At 50.6% G+C, this 23,809-nt stretch overlaps 3 protein-coding genes across 3 annotated transcripts in view; all 3 read left to right on the top strand.

Annotated features, from left to right (window-relative positions):
- The first annotated feature begins 179 nt into the window (after nucleotides 1-179).
- On the top strand, nucleotides 180-12,076 carry LOC134009532 (serrate RNA effector molecule homolog). Its single transcript, XM_062449040.1, has 20 exons — nucleotides 180-782; nucleotides 863-985; nucleotides 1,099-1,209; nucleotides 1,591-1,740; nucleotides 1,829-2,020; nucleotides 4,345-4,514; nucleotides 4,924-5,090; nucleotides 6,145-6,261; nucleotides 6,825-6,939; nucleotides 7,065-7,228; nucleotides 7,311-7,372; nucleotides 7,485-7,563; nucleotides 7,788-7,948; nucleotides 8,074-8,245; nucleotides 9,403-9,556; nucleotides 9,669-9,862; nucleotides 10,205-10,355; nucleotides 10,671-10,769; nucleotides 10,880-11,015; nucleotides 11,751-12,076. Exons 1-20 carry the CDS (start codon nucleotides 688-690, stop codon nucleotides 11,824-11,826), a joined length of 2,688 nt encoding a protein of 895 aa, XP_062305024.1. The 5' UTR covers nucleotides 180-687; the 3' UTR covers nucleotides 11,827-12,076.
- A 2,307-nt stretch (nucleotides 12,077-14,383) lies between these two features.
- On the top strand, nucleotides 14,384-17,233 carry cysltr3 (cysteinyl leukotriene receptor 3). The gene is made up of 2 exons (XM_062449476.1): nucleotides 14,384-14,464; nucleotides 15,360-17,233. Exons 1-2 carry the CDS (start codon nucleotides 14,458-14,460, stop codon nucleotides 16,625-16,627), a joined length of 1,275 nt encoding a protein of 424 aa, XP_062305460.1. The 5' UTR covers nucleotides 14,384-14,457; the 3' UTR covers nucleotides 16,628-17,233.
- Nucleotides 17,234-17,490: 257 nt separating this feature from the next.
- The window catches only part of si:ch73-71d17.2 (RPA-related protein RADX), a 7,641-nt gene continuing 1,322 nt past the window's right edge, over nucleotides 17,491-23,809 (top strand). The window contains exons 1-12 of the mRNA XM_062449822.1: nucleotides 17,491-18,188; nucleotides 18,691-18,869; nucleotides 18,993-19,158; nucleotides 19,764-19,866; nucleotides 20,078-20,169; nucleotides 21,133-21,258; nucleotides 22,011-22,109; nucleotides 22,277-22,450; nucleotides 22,640-22,764; nucleotides 22,887-23,212; nucleotides 23,299-23,349; nucleotides 23,442-23,491. Of these exons, the coding sequence (XP_062305806.1) occupies nucleotides 17,501-18,188; nucleotides 18,691-18,869; nucleotides 18,993-19,158; nucleotides 19,764-19,866; nucleotides 20,078-20,169; nucleotides 21,133-21,258; nucleotides 22,011-22,109; nucleotides 22,277-22,450; nucleotides 22,640-22,764; nucleotides 22,887-23,212; nucleotides 23,299-23,349; nucleotides 23,442-23,491 (2,179 nt within the window). The 5' untranslated portion in view covers nucleotides 17,491-17,500. The remainder of the gene's footprint in view (nucleotides 18,189-18,690; nucleotides 18,870-18,992; nucleotides 19,159-19,763; nucleotides 19,867-20,077; nucleotides 20,170-21,132; nucleotides 21,259-22,010; nucleotides 22,110-22,276; nucleotides 22,451-22,639; nucleotides 22,765-22,886; nucleotides 23,213-23,298; nucleotides 23,350-23,441; nucleotides 23,492-23,809) is intronic.

Raw genomic sequence — 23,809 nt, 5'->3', positions numbered from 1 at the left:
TTGAACGGTGTTGGAGTGGAAGCGGTTAGACTCCTCCCCTTGCGCACGCGCACCGCGGCGGGATCTATTGTTGGTGGTCTCACGCGCGCCAGTTAGCAACCTTGTGCAAACCGGGAGATACAGATATACACGCACATATATATATATATACCAGGTAAACTATCTGCACCGACTATCTACACGCTGTCATGTTTACCACGATCACGAGTCTGTGTTTAGGAAAATTAATGCTGTTGAACTGAGGCGGCATGTGTTAGCTTGAACGTTGAGCTAAGCTAGGTTAGCCGCAGCTTCCTGAAGCTAGCCTAGGGAGGCTAAGCTAACAAGTTAGACTTTCTTTGTTGAGGAATGTTAGCACAGCAACCACGTCGAGCTCACCAACAAACACTCTAAAACATGTTAGTAGCAAGTATTAAGTTGTTTATCTACTAAGATGTGGTATTTATCTGACTAGCATAAGCTAAACCCAGCTAGCGGACCAGATACCTAGTTAGCTAATCTGTGTAAAGTGCTAGAAGTTGAGAAGCTGTACGGGTCAGCATGCTGGGATAGACACGGTACAGCAGCTCGGCTAGCGGATCTTTCAGCCCCCAGCTTCCTGCTCGGTGCCCGTGTAGGCACCGCAGATCGATCTTCAGTATTCCTTGTTCTTGAGAGTTTGTGAGCAGGTTTGTGTTACATGGTTAAATGCAGGAGTTCTTTGTGCCAGTACTGTTCAGCGGAGACAAGAGAGAGCGAGGCAGGGATATGGGTCGGCATGTGAATCCGGGTCCCAAGCGCAGGTATATACCAGAGTAGCAGAGTTACCCGCTAGTCCAAACCGGGCGTCCGAGGTGTGACTCCCGCCGTGTCTGTACCGTAGAGCGATGGCAGACAGCGATGACGAGTTCGACCGCCGGCGGCGGGACAAGTTCCGGCGGGAGAGGAGCGATCTAGACCGGTCCAGAGAGAGGGAGGACCGGCGCCGTGAGGACTGGCCGGAACGGTGAGCACGCACCGGACACACGCATGCCTCTTAGGGTGTATATTGTAACCTGTGTGTGTGCAGGGACTGGAAAGGTGTCCATGATCAATGTGTAACAGCGTTTGTGTGTGCAGGGACTGGGAGCGTGTTCGTGAGAGGAGGAGGGACTACGATCGGGGGCGCAGGGAGCGCTTCTCTCCTCCGAGACACATCAGCCCCCAGCACAAACGCATGAGGAGGGACTGGTACGCCAGCTGTGTGTGTGTGTGTAATGCAGACCAAGCCCCATGTCGTGTGTGTGTGTGTGTGTGTGTGTGTGTGTGTGTAATGCAGACCAAGCCCCATGTCGTGTGTGTGTGTAATGCAGACCAAGCCCCATGTCGTGTGTGTGTGATGCAGACCAAGCCCCATGTCGTGTGTGTGTAATGCAGACCAAGCCCCATGTCGTGTGTGTGTAATGCAGACCAAGCCCCATGTCGTGTGTGTGTGATGCAGACCAAGCCCCATGTCGTGTGTGTGTAATGCAGACCAAGCCCCATGTCGTGTGTGTGTGTGTGTGTGTGTGTGATGCAGACCAAGCCCCATGTCGTGTGTGTGTGTGTTGTAACCGTCCTGCCCCGCCACAGGGAGGAACATCGAGGAGAACCCTACAGGGGGGGCTATGAGCTGCCGTACGGGGGAGGGCCCCCCTACCCCCCCCCTCCTGGACCCCAGGGCTGGGGCCCCCCTGACATGGCCCCCCTGCACCCGCACCACACACACCCTCTACAGGGCAGGTAGGACACACCGAAAGATCCAGCTCTCCTGATCTTCCGCCTCTGTATGTTGTTCTCCTCTTGAGCTCTGCACCTGGCCCTCCCCCAGACTGGGAGGGATGTCCGACCCAGACCTCCCTCCCCCCGCCCCGCCCTCCATGCGCAGCTTCAAGGAGTTCCTGCTCTCCAGCGACGACAGTGTGGACGAGACGGAGGCTGTGAAGAGGTACAACCAGTACAAGATCGACTACAGACGACAGCAGCTGCATGACTTCTTCCTGCTGCACAAGGAGGAGGAGTGGTGAGCACACACACACACCTCTCACCCCCTGCTCTGTGCTAGGATAACATGTGTAGGGTAACATGTGTATGGTAGGATAACATGTGTAGGGTAACATGTGTATGGTAGGATAACATGTGTAGGGTAACATGTGTATGGTAGGATAACATGTGTAGGGTAACATGTGTATGGTAGGATAACATGTGTAGGGTAACATGTGTATGGTAGGGTAACATGTGTATGGTAGGGTAACGTGTGTATGGTAGGGTAACGTGTGTATGGTAGGGTAACGTGTGTATGGTAGGGTAACGTGTGTAGGGTAACATGTGTATGGTAGGGTAACGTGTATGGTAGGGTAACATGTGTATGGTAGGGTAACATGTATGGTAGGGTAACATGTATGGTAGGGTAACATGTGTATGGTAGGGTAACATGTGTATGGTAGGGTAACATGTATGGTAGGGTAACATGTGTATGGTAGGGTAACGTGTATGGTAGGGTAACGTGTATGGTAGGGTAACATGTGTATGGTAGGGTAACATGTATGGTAGGGTAACATGTATGGTAGGGTAACATGTGTATGGTAGGGTAACATGTATGGTAGGGTAACATGTATGGTAGGGTAACATGTGTATGGTAGGGTAACATGTATGGTAGGGTAACATGTGTATGGTAGGGTAACATGTGTATGGTAGGGTAACATGTGTATGGTAGGGTAACATGTGTATGGTAGGGTAACATGTATGGTAGGGTAACATGTATGGTAGGGTAACATGTGTATGGTAGGGTAACATGTATGGTAGGGTAACATGTGTATGGTAGGGTAACATGTATGGTAGGGTAACATGTGTATGGTAGGGTAACATGTGTATGGTAGGGTAACATGTGTATGGTAGGGTAACATGTATGGTAGGGTAACATGTATGGTAGGGTAACATGTGTATGGTAGGATAACATGTATGGTAGGGTAACATGTGTATGGTAGGGTAACATGTATGGTAGGGTAACATGTATGGTAGGGTAACATGTATGGTAGGGTAACATGTATGGTAGGGTAACATGTGTATGGTAGGGTAACATGTATGGTAGGGTAACATGTGTATGGTAGGGTAACGTGTATGGTAGGGTAACATGTATGGTAGGGTAACATGTGTATGGTAGGGTAACATGTATGGTAGGGTAACATGTGTATGGTAGGGTAACATGTGTATGGTAGGGTAACATGTATGGTAGGGTAACATGTGTATGGTAGGGTAACATGTATGGTAGGGTAACATGTGTATGGTAGGGTAACATGTGTATGGTAGGGTAACATGTATGGTAGGGTAACATGTGTATGGTAGGGTAACATGTGTATGGTAGGGTAACATGTATGGTAGGGTAACATGTGTATGGTAGGGTAACATGTATGGTAGGGTAACATGTGTATGGTAGGGTAACGTGTATGGTAGGGTAACGTGTATGGTAGGGTAACATGTGTATGGTAGGGTAACATGTATGGTAGGGTAACATGTATGGTAGGGTAACATGTGTATGGTAGGGTAACATGTATGGTAGGGTAACATGTATGGTAGGGTAACATGTGTATGGTAGGGTAACATGTATGGTAGGGTAACATGTGTATGGTAGGGTAACATGTGTATGGTAGGGTAACATGTGTATGGTAGGGTAACATGTGTATGGTAGGGTAACATGTATGGTAGGGTAACATGTATGGTAGGGTAACATGTGTATGGTAGGGTAACATGTATGGTAGGGTAACATGTGTATGGTAGGGTAACATGTATGGTAGGGTAACATGTGTATGGTAGGGTAACATGTGTATGGTAGGGTAACATGTGTATGGTAGGGTAACATGTATGGTAGGGTAACATGTATGGTAGGGTAACATGTGTATGGTAGGATAACATGTATGGTAGGGTAACATGTGTATGGTAGGGTAACATGTATGGTAGGGTAACATGTATGGTAGGGTAACATGTATGGTAGGGTAACATGTATGGTAGGGTAACATGTGTATGGTAGGGTAACATGTATGGTAGGGTAACATGTGTATGGTAGGGTAACGTGTATGGTAGGGTAACATGTATGGTAGGGTAACATGTGTATGGTAGGGTAACATGTATGGTAGGGTAACATGTGTATGGTAGGGTAACATGTGTATGGTAGGGTAACATGTATGGTAGGGTAACATGTGTATGGTAGGGTAACATGTATGGTAGGGTAACATGTGTATGGTAGGGTAACATGTGTATGGTAGGGTAACATGTGTATGGTAGGGTAACATGTGTATGGTAGGGTAACATAACACAAGAGCGTCTGCTAAATGACTACATGTTGTTCAGGTTCAGGTCTAAGTACCACCCAGATGAGGTGGGGCTGAGGAGGGCGGAGTCTCTCGCTGCTCTCAGGAACCGATTGGGTGTCTTCCTCTTCCTGCTGGACAACGGTTGGATGGACAACCTGTCACTTGACATGGAACACGCCCCCGCCATCCTCAAACTGCTGGATGCAGGTGAGAGAGGGCGGGGGTGGGGATGATAGAGATATCTAACCTGTTCTCCTCAGCGGTGATAAAGATGGAGGGATGATAGTGTTATGTGACCTGTTCTCCTCAGCGGTGATAAAGATGGAGGGATGATAGTGTTATGTGACCTGTTCTCCTCAGCGGTGATAAAGATGGAGGGATGATAGTGTTATGTGACCTGTTCTCCTCAGCGGTGATAAAGATGGAGGGATGATAGTGTTATGTGACCTGTTCTCCTCAGCGGTGATAAAGATGGAGGGATGATAGAGTGTTATGTGACCTGTTCTCCTCAGCGGTGATAAAGATGGAGGGATGATAGAGTGTTATGTGACCTGTTCTCCTCAGCGGTGATAAAGATGGAGGGATGATAGAGTGTTATGTGACCTGTTCTCCTCAGCGGTGATAAAGATGGAGGGAGGGACAGATCACGACCTGCAGGTTCTGGAGCTGACGACAGGAGAGACGGGGGAGGTGGGGGGGGAGAAGGGGGAGGCAGCGCCCCCCAGGAAGGAGAAGACCCCCCCTGGAGACCCCCCCTCCCCCCCCACCCAGACACACAACCAGGTAACACGCATCTCTCCCTCTCTACATACCTCTCTCTCTCTCTCTACATCTCTCTCTCTCTCTACATACCTCTACCTCTCTCTCTCTTTCTACATCTCTCTCTCTCATCATACCTCTCTCTCTCTGTACATCTCTCTCTCTCTCCCTACATCTCTCTCTCTCTCTCTCTCTCTCTCTCTCTCTCTCTCTCTCTCTCTCTACATCTCACTCTCTCATCATCCCTCTCTCTCACCATCTCTCTCTCTCTCATCATACCTCTCTCTCTCTCTACATCTCTCTCTCTCATCATACCTCTCTCTCTACATCTCTCTCTCTACATCTCTCTCTCTCTCATCATACCTCTCTCTCTCTCTCTCTACATCTCTCTCTCTCATCATACCTCTCTACATCTCTCTCTCTCTACATCTCTCTCTCTCTACCTCTCTCATCCCTCTCTCTCTACCTCTCTCTCTCTACATCTCTCTCTACATCCCTCTTTCTCTCTCTACATTCCTCTCTCTACATCTCTCTCTCTCTCTACATCTCTCTCTCTCATCATCCCTCTCTCTCACCATCTCTCTCTCTCTCTACATCTCTCTCTCTCATCATACCTCTCTCTCTCTCTCTACATCTCTCTCTCTCTCTCTACATCTCTCTCTCTCTCATCATACCTCTTTCTCTCTACATCTCTCTCTCTCTCATCATCCCTCTCTCTCTCTCTCTACATCTCTCTCTCTCTACATCTCTCTCTACATACCTCTCTCTCTCTACATCTCTCTCTCTCTACATCTCTCTCTACATACCTCTCTCTCTACATCTCTCTCTACATCCCACTCTCTCTCTCTACATCTCTCTCTCTCTCTACATCTCTCTCTACATACCTCTCTCTCTCTCTACATCTCTCTCTACATACCTCTCTCTCTCTCTACATCCCTCTCTCTACATACCTCTCCCTCCCTCTCTCCCTATCCCTCCTTCTCTCTCTATCTCTGTCTCCTTCTCTCTCCATCTCTCCCACCCTCTCCATCCCTCTCTCTCCTTCTCTCTCTCCCATCTCTCCCTCCTTCTCTTCCAGGAGGGAGGTGAGGAGTCCAAGCAGCAAAATGGAGAGAAAGCAGAAGGAGGAGAGGAAGAGGGGGAAGAGGGAGAAGAGGGGGAAGAGAAAGAGGAGAAGAAGGCTGTGATGGTAAAAGTGAGTGTCGGGGGGAACAGGGGTCAGGGTGGGTGTGTGTGTGTGTGTGTGTGTGTGCGTGTGCGTGTGCGTGTGCGTGTGTGTGAATGAGAGGCAGCTGTACAGGGTGAGTGTGTGTGTGTGTGAATGAGAGGCAGCTGTACAGGGTGAGTGTGTGTGTGTGTGAATGAGAGGCAGCTGTACAGGGTGAGTGTGTGTGTGTGTGAATGAGAGGCAGCTGTACAGGGTGAGTGTGTGTGTGTGTGAATGAGAGGCAGCTGTACAGGGTGAGTGTGTGTGTGTGTGAATGAGAGGCAGCTGTACAGGGTGAGTGTGTGTGTGTGTGAATGAGAGGCAGCTGTACAGGGTGAGTGTGTGTGTGTGAATGAGAGGCAGCTGTACAGGGTGAGTGTGTGTGTGTGTGAATGAGAGGCAGCTGTACAGGGTGAGTGTGTGTGTGTGTGAATGAGAGGCAGCTGTAAAGTTGTTTGGGTGTACCGTGAGGTGTTGTTAAATGTACTATATAAATACAGTCCACCAATCTACCATTGTTGCTCACACCAAGCCCCGCCCCTTCCTCCCAGGCCAGGAAGAGGAAGCGGAGTGCGTCAGCTGACAGCGGGGAGGGGAGTGGCTCCGACAGTGACTCCTCCCCCTCGGAGGAGGGAGAGGAGGAGGAGGAGGAGGAGGGAGAGGAAGGTGAGACTCATCATATGATTACCTGTCTTACACACACACTGTCACTCTGTACTGCTGGTCTACTGACTACCTCATCACACTTTTAGCAGCACTCTCACACCTGTGTGTGTGTGTGTGTGTTTCAGACAGGGGCGAGCGGAGGAAGGAGAGGGGGCAGGAGAGGGGGAGGGAGGAGGAGAGGGGGAGGGAGGAGGAGAAGGGCCCTGCTCAGCCCAGACCACTCCACCTCACCACCTCTCTGTTCATCAGGAGTCTGGCCCCATCCATCTCTAAAGAGGAGATCACCGCTGTGAGTACACACACAGTAGAAACACATTTACATCAGTTCCTAGCATAAGGATTCAGTGTGTGTATGATGTGTGTGTGTGTAGTTGTGTCGCAGGTTCCCAGGGTTCCTGAGGGTGGCCCTGTCCGACCCCCAGCCTGAACACAGGTGAGACGGGTACACCTTCACTGCTGTTCATGATGTGTGTGTGTTCATGGTGTGTGTGTGTTCATGGTGTGTGTGTGTTCATGGTGTGTGTGTTCATGGTGTGTGTGTGCAGGTTCTACAGGAGGTGCTGGGTGACGTTTGACCGAAGTGTGAACATCAAAGAGATCTGCTGGAACCTGCAGAACATCAGGGTACGTGTGTGTGTGTGTAATCTAGTAATCTGAAGGTTGCCAGTTCGATTCCCGGCCATGCCAAATGACGTTGTGTCCTTGGGCAAGGCACTTCACCCTACTTGCCTCGGGGGAATGTCCCTGTACTTACTGTAAGTCGCTCTGGATAAGAGCGTCTGCTAAATGACTAAATGTAAATGTAACGGTATCTGTGGTAACGGTAGCTGTGGTAATGCTTGGTGCAGCTGCGTGACTGTGAGCTGGCCCCGGTGGTGAACAGGGACCTGGCCCGACGTGTCCGGAGCGTGTCTGGACTCACTCAGCATCGCTCCATCCTCAGACACGACATCAAGCTGTCAGCCCGGCTGGTCCAGACCCTGGACACCAGACACGCCCTCTGGAGGGGGGGGGGGGGGAGGGGGGGAGACAGGTGAGACGTGGGAGGGCTGAAGTGTGTGTGTGTGGAACTGTGTGTGGAACTGTGTGTGGAACTGTGTGTGGAACTGTGTGTGGAACTGTAACTGTGTGTGTGGAACAGCCCTCCAACCCTGTGCTGGAGAACATCACTGATTACCTCATAGAGGAGGTCAGCGCTGAGGAGGAGGAGCTAACCGGCGTTTCCGGGGGCAACGACCCTGCCGACCCCACTAAAGACTCCGCCCCCGGGGAGATCACTGTGGAGAGAGACGACAAGCTGGTCAAGGTGACACACACACACCCCCTCTCTGATGCACACCCTCTCTGATGCACACCCTCTCTGATGCACACCCTCTCTGATGCACACCCTCTCTGATGCACACCCTCTCTGATGCACACCCTCTCTGATGCACACACCCTCTCTGATGCACACCCTCTCTGATGCACACACCCTCTCTGATGCACACACCCTCTCTGATGCACACCCTCTCTGATGCACACCCTCTCTGATGCACACACCCTCTCTGATGCACACCCTCTCTGATGTACACACCCTCTCTGATGCACACCCTCTCTGATGCACACACCCTCTCTGATGCACACCCTCTCTGATGCACACCCTCTCTGATGCACACCCTCTCTGATGCACACCCTCTCTGATGCACACCCTCTCTGATGCACACCCTCTCTGATGCACACCCTCTCTGATGCACACCCTCTCTGATGCACACCCTCTCTGATGCACACCCTCTCTGATGCACACACCCTCTCTGATGTACACACCCTCTCTGATGCACACCCTCTCTGATGCACACCCTCTCTGATGCACACCCTCTCTGATGCACACACCCTCTCTGATGCACACCCTCTCTGATGCACACACCCTCTCTGATGCACACCCTCTCTGATGCACACCCTCTCTGATGCACACCCTCTCTGATGCACACCCTCTCTGATGCACACACCCTCTCTGATGCACACCCTCTCTGATGCACACCCTCTCTGATGCACACACCCTCTCTGATGCACACACCCTCTCTGATGCACACCCTCTCTGATGCACACCCTCTCTGATGCACACACCCTCTCTGATGCACACCCTCTCTGATGTACACACCCTCTCTGATGCACACCCTCTCTGATGCACACACCCTCTCTGATGCACACCCTCTCTGATGCACACCCTCTCTGATGCACACCCTCTCTGATGCACACCCTCTCTGATGCACACCCTCTCTGATGCACACCCTCTCTGATGCACACCCTCTCTGATGCACACCCTCTCTGATGCACACACCCTCTCTGATGTACACACCCTCTCTGATGTACACACCCTCTCTGATGCACACACCCTCTCTGATGCACACCCTCTCTGATGCACACCCTCTCTGATGCACACCCTCTCTGATGCACACCCTCTCTGCACCCTGTGTAACCCCCCAGGTCCTGGACAGACTGGTGCTGTACTTGCGGGTGGTCCACTCAGTAGACTACTACAACAGCTGTGACTACCCTGCAGAGGATGAGATGCCGCACCGCTGTGGCCTGCTGCATGTCAGAGGACCTGTACCCCCCAACAGAGTCAGCCAGCACCAGGGTACACACACACCTCATACACACACACACACACACACACAACTGTGTATTTATTCACACCTCTAACTATAACACCTGTGTCTGTGTGCGTGCGTGTGTGTGTGTGTGCACAGTGTCAGAGTGGCAGCGTGTGTGTGAGCAGCGTCTGTCTCCTCTCCTCAGCGAATCAGAGCAGGTGTCTGAGGAGGAGGCGGGGCTGCTGGGCAGGAAGGAGGCGGAGCAGGAAGTGGAGAAGTTCCTGGCAGCCAACAGCCAGGAGCTGGGGAAGGATAAGTGGCTGTGTCCACTGAGCGGGAAGAAGTTCAAGGTTAGACGATCTGTTTGGTGTATCAGTGTGTGTGTGTGTGGTGTATCAGTGTGTGTGTGTGTGGTGTATCAGTGTGTGTGTGTGTGGTGTATCAGTGTGTGTGTGGTGTATCAGTGTGTGTGTGTGTGTGTGTGTGTGGTGTATCAGTGTGTGTGGGTGTGGTGTATCAGTGTGTGTGTGGTGTATCAGTGTGTGTGTGTGTGTGTGTGTGGTGTATCAGTGTGTGTGTGTGTGGTGTATCTGTGTGTGAGTGTGGGTGGTGTATCTGTGTGAGTGTGTATGTGGTGATGTTTGCGGATACAGTATTCTGACACTAAATTGATGTTGTGTGTGTGTGTCCAGGCTCCAGAGTTCGTCCGTAAACACATCCTGAACAAGCATGGTGACAAGGTGACTCAGGTCAGGAAGGAAGTCGAGTTCTTCAACAACTTCCTGTCTGATGCCAAAAGACCCGCCCTTCCAGAGAACAAGCCCCTCCCCCCTCCCTCCCAGGGTGAGAACACACACACGTATGAACACACACACGTATGAACACACACGTATGAACACACACACACACGTATGAACACACACACACGTATGAACACACACACGTATGAACACACACACACGTATGAACACACACACGTATGAACACACACACACGTATGAACACACACACGTATGAACACACACACACGTATGAACACACACACACGTATGAACACACACACGTATGAACACACACGTATGAACACACACGTATGAACACACACACCTGAACCTGACCTGCTTTTGTTACACTTCTTAAAACTGTGTGTGTGTGTAGGTGCTCCTCTCCCTGGGATGGTGTTTCCTGGTCAGTCTCAGGGGCAAAGCCTTCTGGGATACCCCCCTCAGCCCCGCCTCCCCATGCCCGGCTTCCCAGGTAAACACACCTCCGTCCCCACGATGACCCCTCTCACACCTTAGATAACCTGGAAGACAGTACATATATATTCAGGATGGTGTGTGTGACCGTGACCGTGTGTGTTTCAGGTGGTGGCCCCCAATATCCCCACCACCAGTTCGGAGCAGGCCGCGGTAACTATGACAACTTCCGTGGACATGGAGGACACGGAGGACATGGAGGACATGGAGGCTACCCTGGGAGGAGTCGCAGTAGTGGCGGCAGGTGTGTGTGGTGTGTGTGTCTGGTACACACCAGGTGTGTGTGTCTGGTACACACCAGGTGTGTGTGGTGTGTGTGTCTGGTACACACCAGGTGTGTGTGTCTGGTACACACCAGGTGTGTGTGGTGTGTGTGTCTGGTACACACCAGGTGTGTGTGGTGTGTGTGTCTGGTACACACCAGGTGTGTGTGGTGTGTGTGTCTGGTACACACCAGGTGTGTGTGGTGTGTGTGTGTGGTACACACCAGGTGTGTGTGGTGTGTGTGTCTGGTACACACCAGGTGTGTGTGTGTCTGGTACACACCAGGTGTGTGTGTGTCTGGTACACACCAGGTGTGTGTGTGTGTGTGTCTGGTACACACCAGGTGTGTGTGGTGTGTGTGTCTGGTACACACCAGGTGTGTGTGTCTGGTACACACCAGGTGTGTGTGGTGTGTGTGTCTGGTACACACCAGGTGTGTGTGGTGTGTGTGTCTGGTACACACCAGGTGTGTGTGGTGTGTGTGTCTGGTACACACCAGGTGTGTGTGGTGTGTGTGTGTGGTACACACCAGGTGTGTGTGGTGTGTGTGTCTGGTACACACCAGGTGTGTGTGTGTCTGGTACACACCAGGTGTGTGTGTGTCTGGTACACACCAGGTGTGTGTGTGTGTCTGGTACACACCAGTGGTAAGTTTGGCTCATTAAGATTAGTGTTAATATTGCTCTGTATTTCTCTCGTGTGTGTGTGTGTGCAGGGGGATGCGTGGAGACCCTCGCAGCATCATAGAGTACAGAGACCTGGACGCTCCAGAGGATGTGGACTTCTTCTGACTCCCCCCCTCCTCACCCCTCCCTGAACACCTGTGTGAGAGAGCGTGTGTGTGTGAGAGAGCACACGCGTGTGTGAGAGAGTGTGTGTGTGTATGTGAAAGGGCGTGTGTGTGTATGATAGTATGTGTGAGAATGTGTGTGTGTGACGGGAGGTTAACACCCCTCCCCATCAAGGACCAATGGTTATTGTTGTTACCAATTGTTATAACTACCAATTAAAACATTATACACAAAACACCCGCCTCCTCTCTCCTGTCAGCCAATAGCGGTTCAGCAGTCTTCCTCCTTCCTGTACCTCCCATTCTCCCATTCTCCTCCCCTCCACATTCTCCTCCCCTCCACATTCTCCTCCCCTCCACATTCTCCTCTCCTCCACATTCTCCTCCCCTCCACATTCTCCTCCCCTCCTCATCTCCTCCCCTCCACATTCTCCTCCCCTCCACATTCTCCTCCCCTCCACATCTCCTCCCCTCCACATTCTCCTCCCCTCCACATCTCCTCTCCTCCACATCTCCTCCCCTCCACATTCTCCTCCCCTCCACATCTCCTCCCCTCCACATTCTCCTCCCCTCCACATCTCCTCTCCTCCACATCTCCTCCCCTCCACATTCTCCTCCCCTCCACATCTCCTCCCCTCCACATTCTCCTCCCCTCCACATTCTCCTCCCCTCCACATCTCCTCCCCTCCACATTCTCCTCTCTCTTCCGTCTCTCTTTTTCCTCTTCCCTCTTCTCCCTCTCTCTCCCTCTCATCTCTCTCTCGCTCCTCTCATCTCTCCCTCCTCTCATCTCTCGCTCCTCTCATCTCTCCCTCCTCTCTTCTCTCTCTCTCCCTCCTCTCTTCTCTCTCTCCCTCCTCTCTTCTCTCTCCCTCCTCTCATCTCTCTCCCTCCTCTCATCTCTCGCTCCTCTCATCTCTCTCCCTCCTCTCTTCTCTCTCTCTCTCCCTCCTCTCTTCTCTCTCTCCCTCCTCTCTTCTCTCTCTCCCTCCTCTCATCTCTCTTGCTCCTCTCATCTCTCTCGCTCCTCTCATCTCTCTCCCTCCTCTTCTCTCTCTCCCTCCTCTCATCTCTCCCTCCTCTCATCTCTCGCTCCTCTCATCTCTCTCTCCCTCCTCTCTTCTCTCTCCCTCCTCATCTCTCTCCCTCCTCTCATTTCTCTCTCCCTCATCTCTCTCGCTCCTCTCATCTCTCTCCCTCCTCTCATCTCTCTCTCCCTCTCATCTCTCTCTCCCTCCAATCATCTCTCGCTCCCTCCTCATCTCTCTCTCGCTCCTCTCATCTCTCTTTCCCTCCTCTCATCTCTCTCTCCCTCCTCTCATCTCTCTCCCTCCTCATCTCTCCCTCCCTCCTCTCATCTCCCTCCTCTCATCTCTCTCTCCCTCCTCTCATCTCTCTCCCTCCTCATCTCTCCCTCCTCTCATCTCCCTCCTCTCATCTCTCTCTCCCTCCTCTCATCTCTCTCCCTCCTCATCTCTCCCTCCCTCCTCTCATCTCCCTCCTCTCATCTCTCTCTCCCTCCTCTCATCTCTCTCCCTCCTCATCTCTCCCTCCCTCCTCTCATCTCCCTCCTCTCATCTCTCTCTCCCTCCTCTCATCTCTCTCCCTCCTCATCTCTCCCTCCCTCCTCTCATCTCCCTCCTCTCATCTCTCTCTCCCTCCTCTCATCTCCCTCCTCTCATCTCTCTCTCCCTCCTCTCATCTCTCTCCCTCCTCATCTCTCCCTCCCTCCTCTCATCTCCCTCCTCTCATCTCTCCCTCCCTCCTCTCATCTCCCTCCTCTCATCTCTCTCTCCCTCCTCTCATCTCTCTCCCTCCTCATCTCTCCCTCCTCTCATTTCTCTCTCCCTCATCTCTCTCGCTCCTCTCATCTCTCCCTCCTCTCATCTCTCTCCCTCTCATCTCTCTCTCCCTCCAATCATCTCTCGCTCCCTCCTCATCTCTCTCTCGCTCATCTCTCTCTCGCTCCTCTCATCTCTCTTTCCCTCCTCTCATCTCTCTCTCCCTCCTCTCATCTCTCTCCCTCCTCATCTCTCTCTCCCTCCTCTCACCTCTCTCCCTCCTCTCATCTCTCTCCCTCCTCATCTCTCTCTCCCTCCTCTCACCTCTCTCCCTCCTCTCATCTCTCTCTCCCTCTCATCTCTCTCTCCCTCCAATCATCTCTCGCTCCCTCCTCATCTCTCTCTCGCTCATCTCTCTCTCGCTCCTCTCATCTCTCTTTCCCTCCTCTCATCTCTCTCTCCCTCCTCTCATCTCTCTCCCTCCTCATCTCTCTCTCCCTCCTCTCACCTCTCTCCCTCCTCTCATCTCTCTCCCTCCTCATCTCTCTCTCCCTCCTCTCACCTCTCTCCCTCCTCTCATCTCTCTCTCTCCCTCCACCAGGAGCAGAGGGATGGATGGAGGTGTGTTGGAGAGGGAGGGTGAAGGGGAAAGAGAGAGGGGGGGTGTATTATTGGAGAGCTGAAGAGACCGTTGGCCGGTTGCCCAGTTCTCGCTTCCGTGAATCTGCCTTCTCTCGTTGCCACGTTTGTTAACTTCTTACTCACACTGACGCACGAGTGGACGCTGTGGGAAAGCCTTACTTTACCGCTCCGGGACACCGAGTGGACAACGGCATGGCTGCTCGTACACTATGACAGGTGAGTGCTCAACTCTATCCAACCATGGTTATAATAATGGAATGAAAATAAACAAGTATATAAGCTATTTAAACTTTTGAGTACACACAAGGCAGAGGAAAACATGAAGGATCTCTAGTTTCTGATACTCATGCTGAAAGGCGTTCCCTAACGGCTTCCCTGCGTCTCCTTAAACTCGATAACATCAGTTGCAGACATTATAGAATACATTAATGCTTTATTGTCCATCCAGAAATTGTTTCACTTTCCATTAAAACAAATTACATTACATCCACTTAATACATTCATTCTAAACATTTACCAAGTGCCTTCTAAATTCAGTATGTACATTTACTTAAACTTTACTGTTAATGCACTCCGTTGACCTGTTGTCACGTTTAACAGTTGATTCTGTTCAGACTCGACAGCTGGATCAGAACTCGGACGACGAGTTGAACAAGTTCAACTCGTTTAATTACATTTCATGTAGCCTAAAGAACAACAATCCGAATCCTGAGAATAGAATTAGGTCTAAATGCACTTGTAGGTGCGTGTTAATATTCTATTTCGTTTATTAAACTGTGTATTTTTTAGATAATGTATTTATAAGTTATTTCTTATCGTGTGGGCGCCGCAGGTGTGCTTCTGTGATTTGCATACAGCCAACGTTTAGACGCAAGCTCAGGTGTAGAACAAGGACGCTTCTGTTTCACTGCTGTCCAAGCACGAGCCCCGGCCTTCCTACAGCGTGCGTTAGACACGTACACAACACACGCACCATACCAGACATACACACCTCACACAGACCTTACACACAGGCCAAGTTTACATCTCAGTATGTATGCAAATGTTCCAGGAAGTGTGTGGCCTTCTGCTGATGATGAAGATGATGAACTGTGTGTGTGTTTCTCCTCAGTTATGGTGCCTGACTCCTCCCCCTTTCCCCACGTGACCCCCGGCATCACCCTGGGCATCACCCTGGGCAACCTCACAGTGACAACATTGTTCAACAACTGTATCCATAGTGACGATGACTTCAAGTACCGCGCCTATACCTACACCTACCTGTTGGTGTTTCCTGTGGCATTTCTAAGCAACGGAGGGGCTCTGGTCGTCTTCCTGTTTCTGTCGCCACGACGATCCGCCTCCTCCGTCCTCATGACCAACCTCGCCCTGTCAGACGCCAGCTTCTCCCTCACCCTGCCGCTGCGATTGGCCTATTACTTCCAGGGTGCACACTGGAACTTCCCTGATTGGCTGTGTCGGATGTGTGTGTTCTGCTTCTACCTGAACCTCTACACCAGCGTTCTCTTCCTGACCGGACTGAGCGTGCTCAGATGGCTGGCTGTGCTCCGCCCCCTGCAGCACCGCAGCCAGGCCACGCCCACCCGTGCCTCATTGGCCTGCCTGGCGGTCTGGCTATTTGTGGGCGGGGCCTCCGTCCCCTTCCTCCTGCAGGGGGTGAAGGAGAGGACGGGGCTTCCTCGCTGCTTCGAGCCCTCGGGGCTGTCGTCATGGGAACGTGTCTTTGCCCTCAACTACGTGGCGCTGGCTCTGGGCTTCCTCCTCCCCTTCCTCACCCTCCTCAGTTGCCACGGCAGCATCGTCCGCCGCCTGAGGGCGTCCACGTCGCGCCTGTCGCTAAGGCGACGCGGGAGGGAAAGTCGCTCGGTGCGTTTGGTCTCCATGGTGACCGTCACCTTCCTGCTCTGTTTCCTGCCCTACCACGTGGCTCGGACCATACACCTGCACGCCATCCGGGGAGTGTGGCCCTGCGGCACCATGGTAACGGTGCAGAGGGTGTTGGTGGTGACATTGTGTCTGGCGACGGGAAACAGTGTCCTCAACCCCCTCCTCTACTACCTGGCTAGCTCCGCCTTCAGAACCTCCATCAGCTCCGCCCCCCTCTGGAGGAGCAGGAATTGGTCCATGTCCACTTCCTCTTTTACAACCTGGAACGGAAACAGGGTGGCTGTGAGAGAGAGGAGGGCCACACACACACACCAACCCACACACACACCAACACACACACACCAACACACACACACACACATGGTGATGAGCTGCCTCAGACACACACACACATTCGACCACACACACTCAGATGAGCAACTACACACACACACACATAGTAGACCACACAGACAGACCAGCAACCACACACACAGGCCGGCTAGCCCCTAGTACACACACTCACAAACCAGCACGAGCACACATATCTTACATATAAACACAGCCAGTGAAGTGGCAGCCAGTGAAGTGGCAGCTGTGTTTACAAGTCTAAATCTTTCCTTAAACATTTACATTTATTCATTTAGCATCTTATCCAGAGCGACTTACAGTAAGTACAAGGACATTCCCCCCGAAGCAAGTAGGGTGAAGTGCCTTGCCCAAGGACACAACGTCATTTGGCACGCCTGGGAATCGAACTGGTAACCTTCAGATTACTAGCCCGACTCCCTCACCGCTCAGCCATCTGACTCCGTCATCTGACTTAAACTGTGCTTATATAGCTCTCATTCCAGCCCCCTCTCTCCTTCTCTCTCCTCCTCTTCCTTTCTCTCCTTCTCTCTCCTCCTTTCTCTCTCCTACTCTCCTACAAGCCCTTTCTCTCTCCTCTCTTTTCTATTCTTGTTGGAAATTAAGCATCTATTATCATGTATTTTCATGTATTATATCAGGTCTTATGTATTATATTGTATTTATGTCTACTGTGTAGCTGTTGCTAGCCATGTCCTGATGATGTAGTTGTTCAGAGTAACCTTGTTATAAGGTGCACGTGATAAATAAACCACTTTGACTTTGATGTTGAATCATTTATTAGCATATGCTTTATCCGGACAGACGTACAAACACAGAGCATGTAGTACGGCAGAAGATCAACGATCAGAGTTCTGGCAATATATCATTGGTCAGAGTCGACGACTTATCTGTATTTAACCGGCACAGTAAAATGTAACCACATATCTGTCTAAACATTTCGAATCTATTGCATTTTTGTCTAAAACACCAACCTCACTGATCTCTGCTTCTCCCGCGAGACAACTAGCTCCCACAATGCACCGCACTGTTATGGTCTGGAGTGTAAACATGGCGGCGGATGGAGGTATACGCCCCAGCTGCGCGATCCAGAGAACGTTTTCCCGGTACCAACCGAACCCCGGGCGGTCCAGCTGCACGGTAGTGTGCCGGGAGTCGCTCTTTCTCGTGGCTCTCCAGCGCTACGGGAAGGACCTTGGGTTTCAAGTGATTTTCCCGCAGTCCATCCACCCGAGTGACAGTCTGTATGATGCTACCGTTACCGACGGGGATTGTAAAGTACGGGTTACCGTCGACCCAAGTCTGAACGGATTGGTTGAAAGGAATATTTTACGGTGCGGCTGCCGGCTACGGAACGTTAGCTTTGCTCCGGGGCTGTCCGTGCGTGAGGAGGCGAGAGATCGCAGCTCGTGTAAAACCTACCGAGTGGTAAGTCTGGAAGTTGTGGGTGATAGCGAAACGTGCGACGGGCGCGAGCCACTGAGTGGGGTGAATGTGGGGGCGTTACCGTGGTTCGGGGTGAGTACCGGGGGAGATCCGGACCGGGACACCGGACAGGAAGCGGCGGGACCGTTCCTGCTGCCGCTCCGGGCTCACCGGAGCACCTACCTACCGTTGTGGAACAACACCGACTACTACGGGGCAGCGTGGCGGGACACGCCCCCCTCGCACAACTTAACGGACACGGAGGAGGAAGAAGAAGAGGGTAAAGAGGAGGAGGAGGAGGAGGAAGAGGAGGAGGAGGAGGAGAGGGATGGTTTGAATTGCTGCTAGCAAGAGCTGTCAAGTGAACAGGCTGGTCATGTGTCATTGTATTTGCGCGTGTGTGTATATGGTATGGGAAGGCCTAATCATAATACATATTGATGGGGACACATCCCCCCCAATATTCAAATTTGGTCAAAATTTCCCCCCCAATATATTGATATAGAAATATAAATGTGCTACGCCACGACAGGCAACCACGCACGCTGTCCAAATTTATCATCAAAAAATTAATTTGTCCCCCCCAATGTTGACTCCATGGCTACGGCCTTGTGGTATGGTGTCTGTATGGTGTGTGTATGGTATGATATGGTGTCTGTATGGTATGATATGGTGTGTGTATGGTATGATATGGTGTCTGTATGGTGTGTGTATGGTATGATATGGTGTGTGTATGGTATGATATGGTGTGTGTATGGTATGATATGGTGTGTGTTCTACAGAGGTGAGCCCTGCAGTGACCATTCGAGAGCTTCAGGAGGAGTTCTCCCGATGGGGCGGGACTGGAGGTGGGGCCAGGCAGAGGGGCGGGGCCAGGAGGCGGCTGGTGGTCAGAGTTATGAACAAGTCCAAACTGGTGTATTATGGGAAGGCTGACACGAACTGTGAATGTCCTTATAAGGTCAGTACAGCACCACACACATCACACACACATACACACACACATACACACACACACAGCATGGAAACAAAAGCTTCAGATTATTATTGTTCTCCCTACCCCCCTCCCCCCTGCCCCTCCCAGGCGCTGCTGGAGGTGCGCGACGTGTCGGCGGGTGTGTGTGTGGTTCTGTGGAACAGTGTGTGTGTGGAGTGGTACCGCAGTCTGAGACAAGGACAGTTGCTGTCGCTGGTCGGCTACAGGGTCAAGAGGTCATTCAGAACCCAGGAACAGGACCCTGTGGAGATAGGTACACACACACACTCACACACATACATGTAGAGACATTCACACGCACACACTAATCCCCCCCCCCTCTCTCTCTCTCTCTCTCTCTCTCTCTCTCTCTCTCTCTCTCTCTCTCTCTCTCTCTCTCTCTCTCTCTCTCTCTCAGAGCTCAGTCTAAACTCACACACTACCCCCCCCCCTCTCTCTCTCTCTCTCTCTCTCTCAGAGCTCAGTCTAAACTCACACACTGCCCCCCCCTCTCTCTCTCTCTCTCTCTCTCTCTCTCTCTCTCTCTCTCTCTCTCTCTCTCTCTCTCTCTCTCTCTCTCTCTCTCTCTCTCAGAGCTCAGTCTGAACTCTCACACACACACACTAACCTCTCTCTCTCTCTCTCTCTCTCTCTCTCTCTCTCTCTCTCTCTCTCTCTCTCAGAGCTAAGGCTGAACTCACACACACTAACCCCCCCCTCTCTCTCTCTCTTTCTCTCTCTCTCTCTCTCTCTCTCTCTCTCTCTCTCTCTCTCTCTCTCTCTCTCTCTCTCTCTCTCTCTCTCTCTTTCTCTCTCAGAGCTCAGTCTGAACTCACTCACACACACACACACTAACCTCTCTCTCTCTTTCTCTCTCAGAGCTCAGTCTGAACTCCAGGAACCCAGCTGCTGACATCACCATCCTCCCAGAATCCTCTGTTTCCCTCCCACTACCAAACCCCTCCTACAGCTTCCACTGCGGGTACACACATACACACACACACAGACATAACTCACTCACACACACACATACACACACACAGGCATAACCCACTCACACAGACACACACACACATATTCACACAGACACAGGCGTAACACACACAAACACAGGCGTAAAACACTCATACACACACACAGACTGCTGAGGGTGTTTCTGTGTGTCTTCATGTCTAACTTCCTGTCTCTCACAGGAAGGAACTCCTTGACTGTCCCCATGGCATCCTCTGTGATGTCATCGGCCTGGTGGTGTTTGCTGGGCGGACTGAGCGAATCAGGAGCAAGGGTGAGGGTCAGAGGTTGTTATGGTGACGGTGGTACAGTAGAAGACAAGCAGACAGAGCAGCTATGTATATGGGGTAGAGACAAACTTTGCCTAGGGCGCCAAATGTGCTAGGACCGGTACTGTATAAATAATAGATATACATACCGTATTTTTCGGAAAACAAGCCACATTTTCTATAACCCGCACCCCACCAGAATGGGAGCTTTGTGTTTGTAAATCGGATTTTAACCCGCACTGAAATATATGCTGCTCTTGATACAGGAACAATGATACCAAGCAATGCACGAGTAGGCTATAGGCGATCTTACAGCATGCCGTAACACACTTCGGTTGTGGATACTATGTCCATGCGTGGCAAAATCCATTGTTATGTCTAAAAAATTATTTTAGATATAGTATAAGAGGAGTCAGGTGGCTGAGCAGTTAGGGAATAGGGCTAGTAATCAGAAGGTTGCTGGTTCGATTCCAGGCCGTGAAAAATTATAATAATAATTTCAGCCCAATGGAGCGGTATCAGACTCATATTCTGACTAGAATTATGAGTATGACAACGTCAGGCTAGTTGTTTGGCTAACTGAAATTATTATGAAATGTTATGTTCTACGAGCCATTTGCCTACTTTAGCAAGTCACTGTATTTCCAAGCCCTGATAGTGTTACTGAGATGACACAATAAATAATTCCTCTTTCAATAAGCCCCCGTTCCAGTGTTGAGCATTAAATTAGCTGCACGGCCTGTAGAGATCTTGGGACAAAGCCACTTTTTTGTTCTAAAACCGGGCTATGCGCCGCTTCGAAATATAAGCCGTACAACCACAAGAAAACTGTAAAATCGGGGTACAAGCCGCGGTTTTATTTCCGAAAAATACGGTAATATATATATATTATCTATGAACACCCTAATGAGCTGTGATTGTGTGAACAGTGTTTCCTGTAAGCAGAGTGATGCTCTCTCCTCTCCTAGATACTGAGGGGGCGGGGCTGTTGGAGTATTGCTGGCTGCTATTGGAGGACGGCACCACAGATCAGCCAATCGCTGTTCAGCTTTTCTCCACGTCTCAGCCTGAGACACACTCTAAGATACACCCATGTAATTACCACACACACACACACCACGCACACACACACACTCATACACGCACCACACACACACCACACACACACACACACTCATACACGCACCACACACACACCACGCACACACACACACTCATACACGCACCACACACACACCACGCACACACACACTCATACATGCACCACACACACACACTCATACACGCACCACACACATACACAGAGATGGGAGTACAAATACTTTACAAGAAAGTATTAGAAGACTTCTAAACGTATCTAATTAATCTAAAGAAAAAGCTTTAAAGGTTGAATAAATATTTTTTGTTAAAAAGTTTTTTAATGGTTTAAAAAAAGGGTTGTTGAAAACAATGTTAGAATTTTTTTTTGGAAAGGTTGAAAAAATATTTATGGAAAACAATTTAAGAAAAAAGCTTTGAAATGTTGAAGTAATAATTCCAAAAAGTTTCTATAGGTTGGAAAATAATTTTTCTAAAAAAGGTTTCTACAGGTTGAAAAAATATTTTTGAAATAAAGTTTCAAAAAAAGGTTTCTCTAGGTTGGAAAATAAAGTTCACTTCTTTACTTTAACTTGAGTGAAAACGTGTAGACAGTACTTCAACTTACTAAACTACCAGAGTCTTTTAAACATGAGTATCTGTACTTCTACTTGAGTGAAGGATGTGTGTACTTTTGACATATCTGCCACACATACACACACTACACACACATTTCAGTTCTGTCAAATCTTACCTTCCCCTCATGCAGTGTCGGTCGTTGTGGTGACCAGGATGAAGGTGGTCAGGTCTCCTGAGTCCTCCAACCAACACCTCGCTTCCACTAGCTACACACAAGTGTACTGTTCAGGTAACACACGTACACACACCTTCACACACACTGCGACACCTCGCTTCCACTAGCTACACACAGGGTGTACTGTTCAGGTAACACACATACACACACACCCCTTCACACACACACACCTTCACACACAGTGATCTTAAATTATCTTGCTGCTGATTGGTTGGTTGCAGGCTCAGGCCACCACTCAGAGATGCCCTACAGGAGGCTCCGTCCAGTCCGACAGTTTGTCCAATGGCTGCAGAGCCTAGATGACGGACAGGTGCTGGACAGGGCTGTGGTTGGTGGATTCTTTAGCTACCCGCCCCTTCCTGTCACCTTGGAAAACTTCATGAGGAGACAGAAAGGTGAGACACACACACGTCACACACACACACACACCTCACACACACACACACACCTCACACACACACACATACATGCTTTTTTAGGGGGTTTTAGGACTAGGGGTTAAGATTTAGGGGTTAAAGAGAATACAGTTTTGAATGGAAATGGTAATACTAACACGTGGAGAGTGTGTGTGTGTTTGTGTGTAGGGGTCCCACAGCTTCTCAGAGGGGAGGAGTTTCAGAGGGAAGTGAAGAGACTCCAGTACAGAGAAAAACGTACACTCTGTATCCAGGCAACCATCACCATGGTTTCACACTGCAGGAGAGGAGAGGTAACACACACCCAGACTCAGACACACACCACACACACACACTAACCACACACACACACACACACACACTAACCACACACACACCACACACACACCTGTAGTGACCATCATATCTGTTGCAGGAGGACCAGTGTTTGCTGTGGACAGACAGACGCTCAGCCCCATCCTCCCCCCGCCTCCCCCCATCCTCCCCCCGCCACTCCCCCTTTAAACTCTCCTCCCTCTCCCCCTCCCCCTCCCCTAGCACTTCTCTAAATACCTCCCTTCGACTCTCCCCCATCACCTCTAACATCACCCCCTCCTCCCCTCTCAGACTCTCCCCCATCTCCTACCACCTCTCCCCCACCGTTCACCCACCCTCCTCCCCCTGTTCCAGTGCCTGCCTGTCCCCCTCCTCTTCTGGGTCGCCAGTCAAATTGAATCCCAGGCTTCAGACTCTTCCAGCAGGGTAAGGCCCGACTCCCTCAGCTGCATCTGCCCTGTCTCCACATCTCCTCCCCTGACACCTGCTCTGTGTGTGTGTGTGTGTGTCAGGTCTAAGAGGAGACTCTTCAGGCCAGCAGAAGCAGATTCCAGGAAGAGGAGGTAAGGTCACAGTTACTTCCTGCCCTGGTCTCCATGGTGACAAGGCTCAGCTGTGTTATTATGGGATGTATTCTAACTGGAGATGTCGGCAGGTGGTCCCTCAACACACCACACACCCAGGAAGATGACGACTTCCACACTGGTCAGTGTGTGTGTGTGTGTGTATATAGTTGTGTGTGTGTATAATGTGTGTGTGTGTCTGTATATATAGTTGTGTGTGTGTATAATGTGTGTGTGTCTGTATATATAGTTGTGTGTGTGTATAATGTGTGTGTGTCTGTATATATACAGTTAGGTCCATAAATATTTGGACATTGACACAATTTTCATCATTTTGGCTCTGTATACCACCACAATGGATTTGAAATGAAACAATCAAGATGTGCTTTAAGTGCAGACTTTCAGCTTTAATTTCAGGGTATTTACATCCAAATCAGGTGAACGGTGTAGGAATTACAAT

The sequence above is a fragment of the Osmerus eperlanus genome, chromosome 23 (assembly GCF_963692335.1).
Source record: "Osmerus eperlanus chromosome 23, fOsmEpe2.1, whole genome shotgun sequence".
Classification (NCBI taxonomy): domain Eukaryota; kingdom Metazoa; phylum Chordata; class Actinopteri; order Osmeriformes; family Osmeridae; genus Osmerus; species Osmerus eperlanus.
Note: the sequence above shows the minus strand (reverse complement) of the source record. Positions and strands in the feature narration are given on the sequence as shown.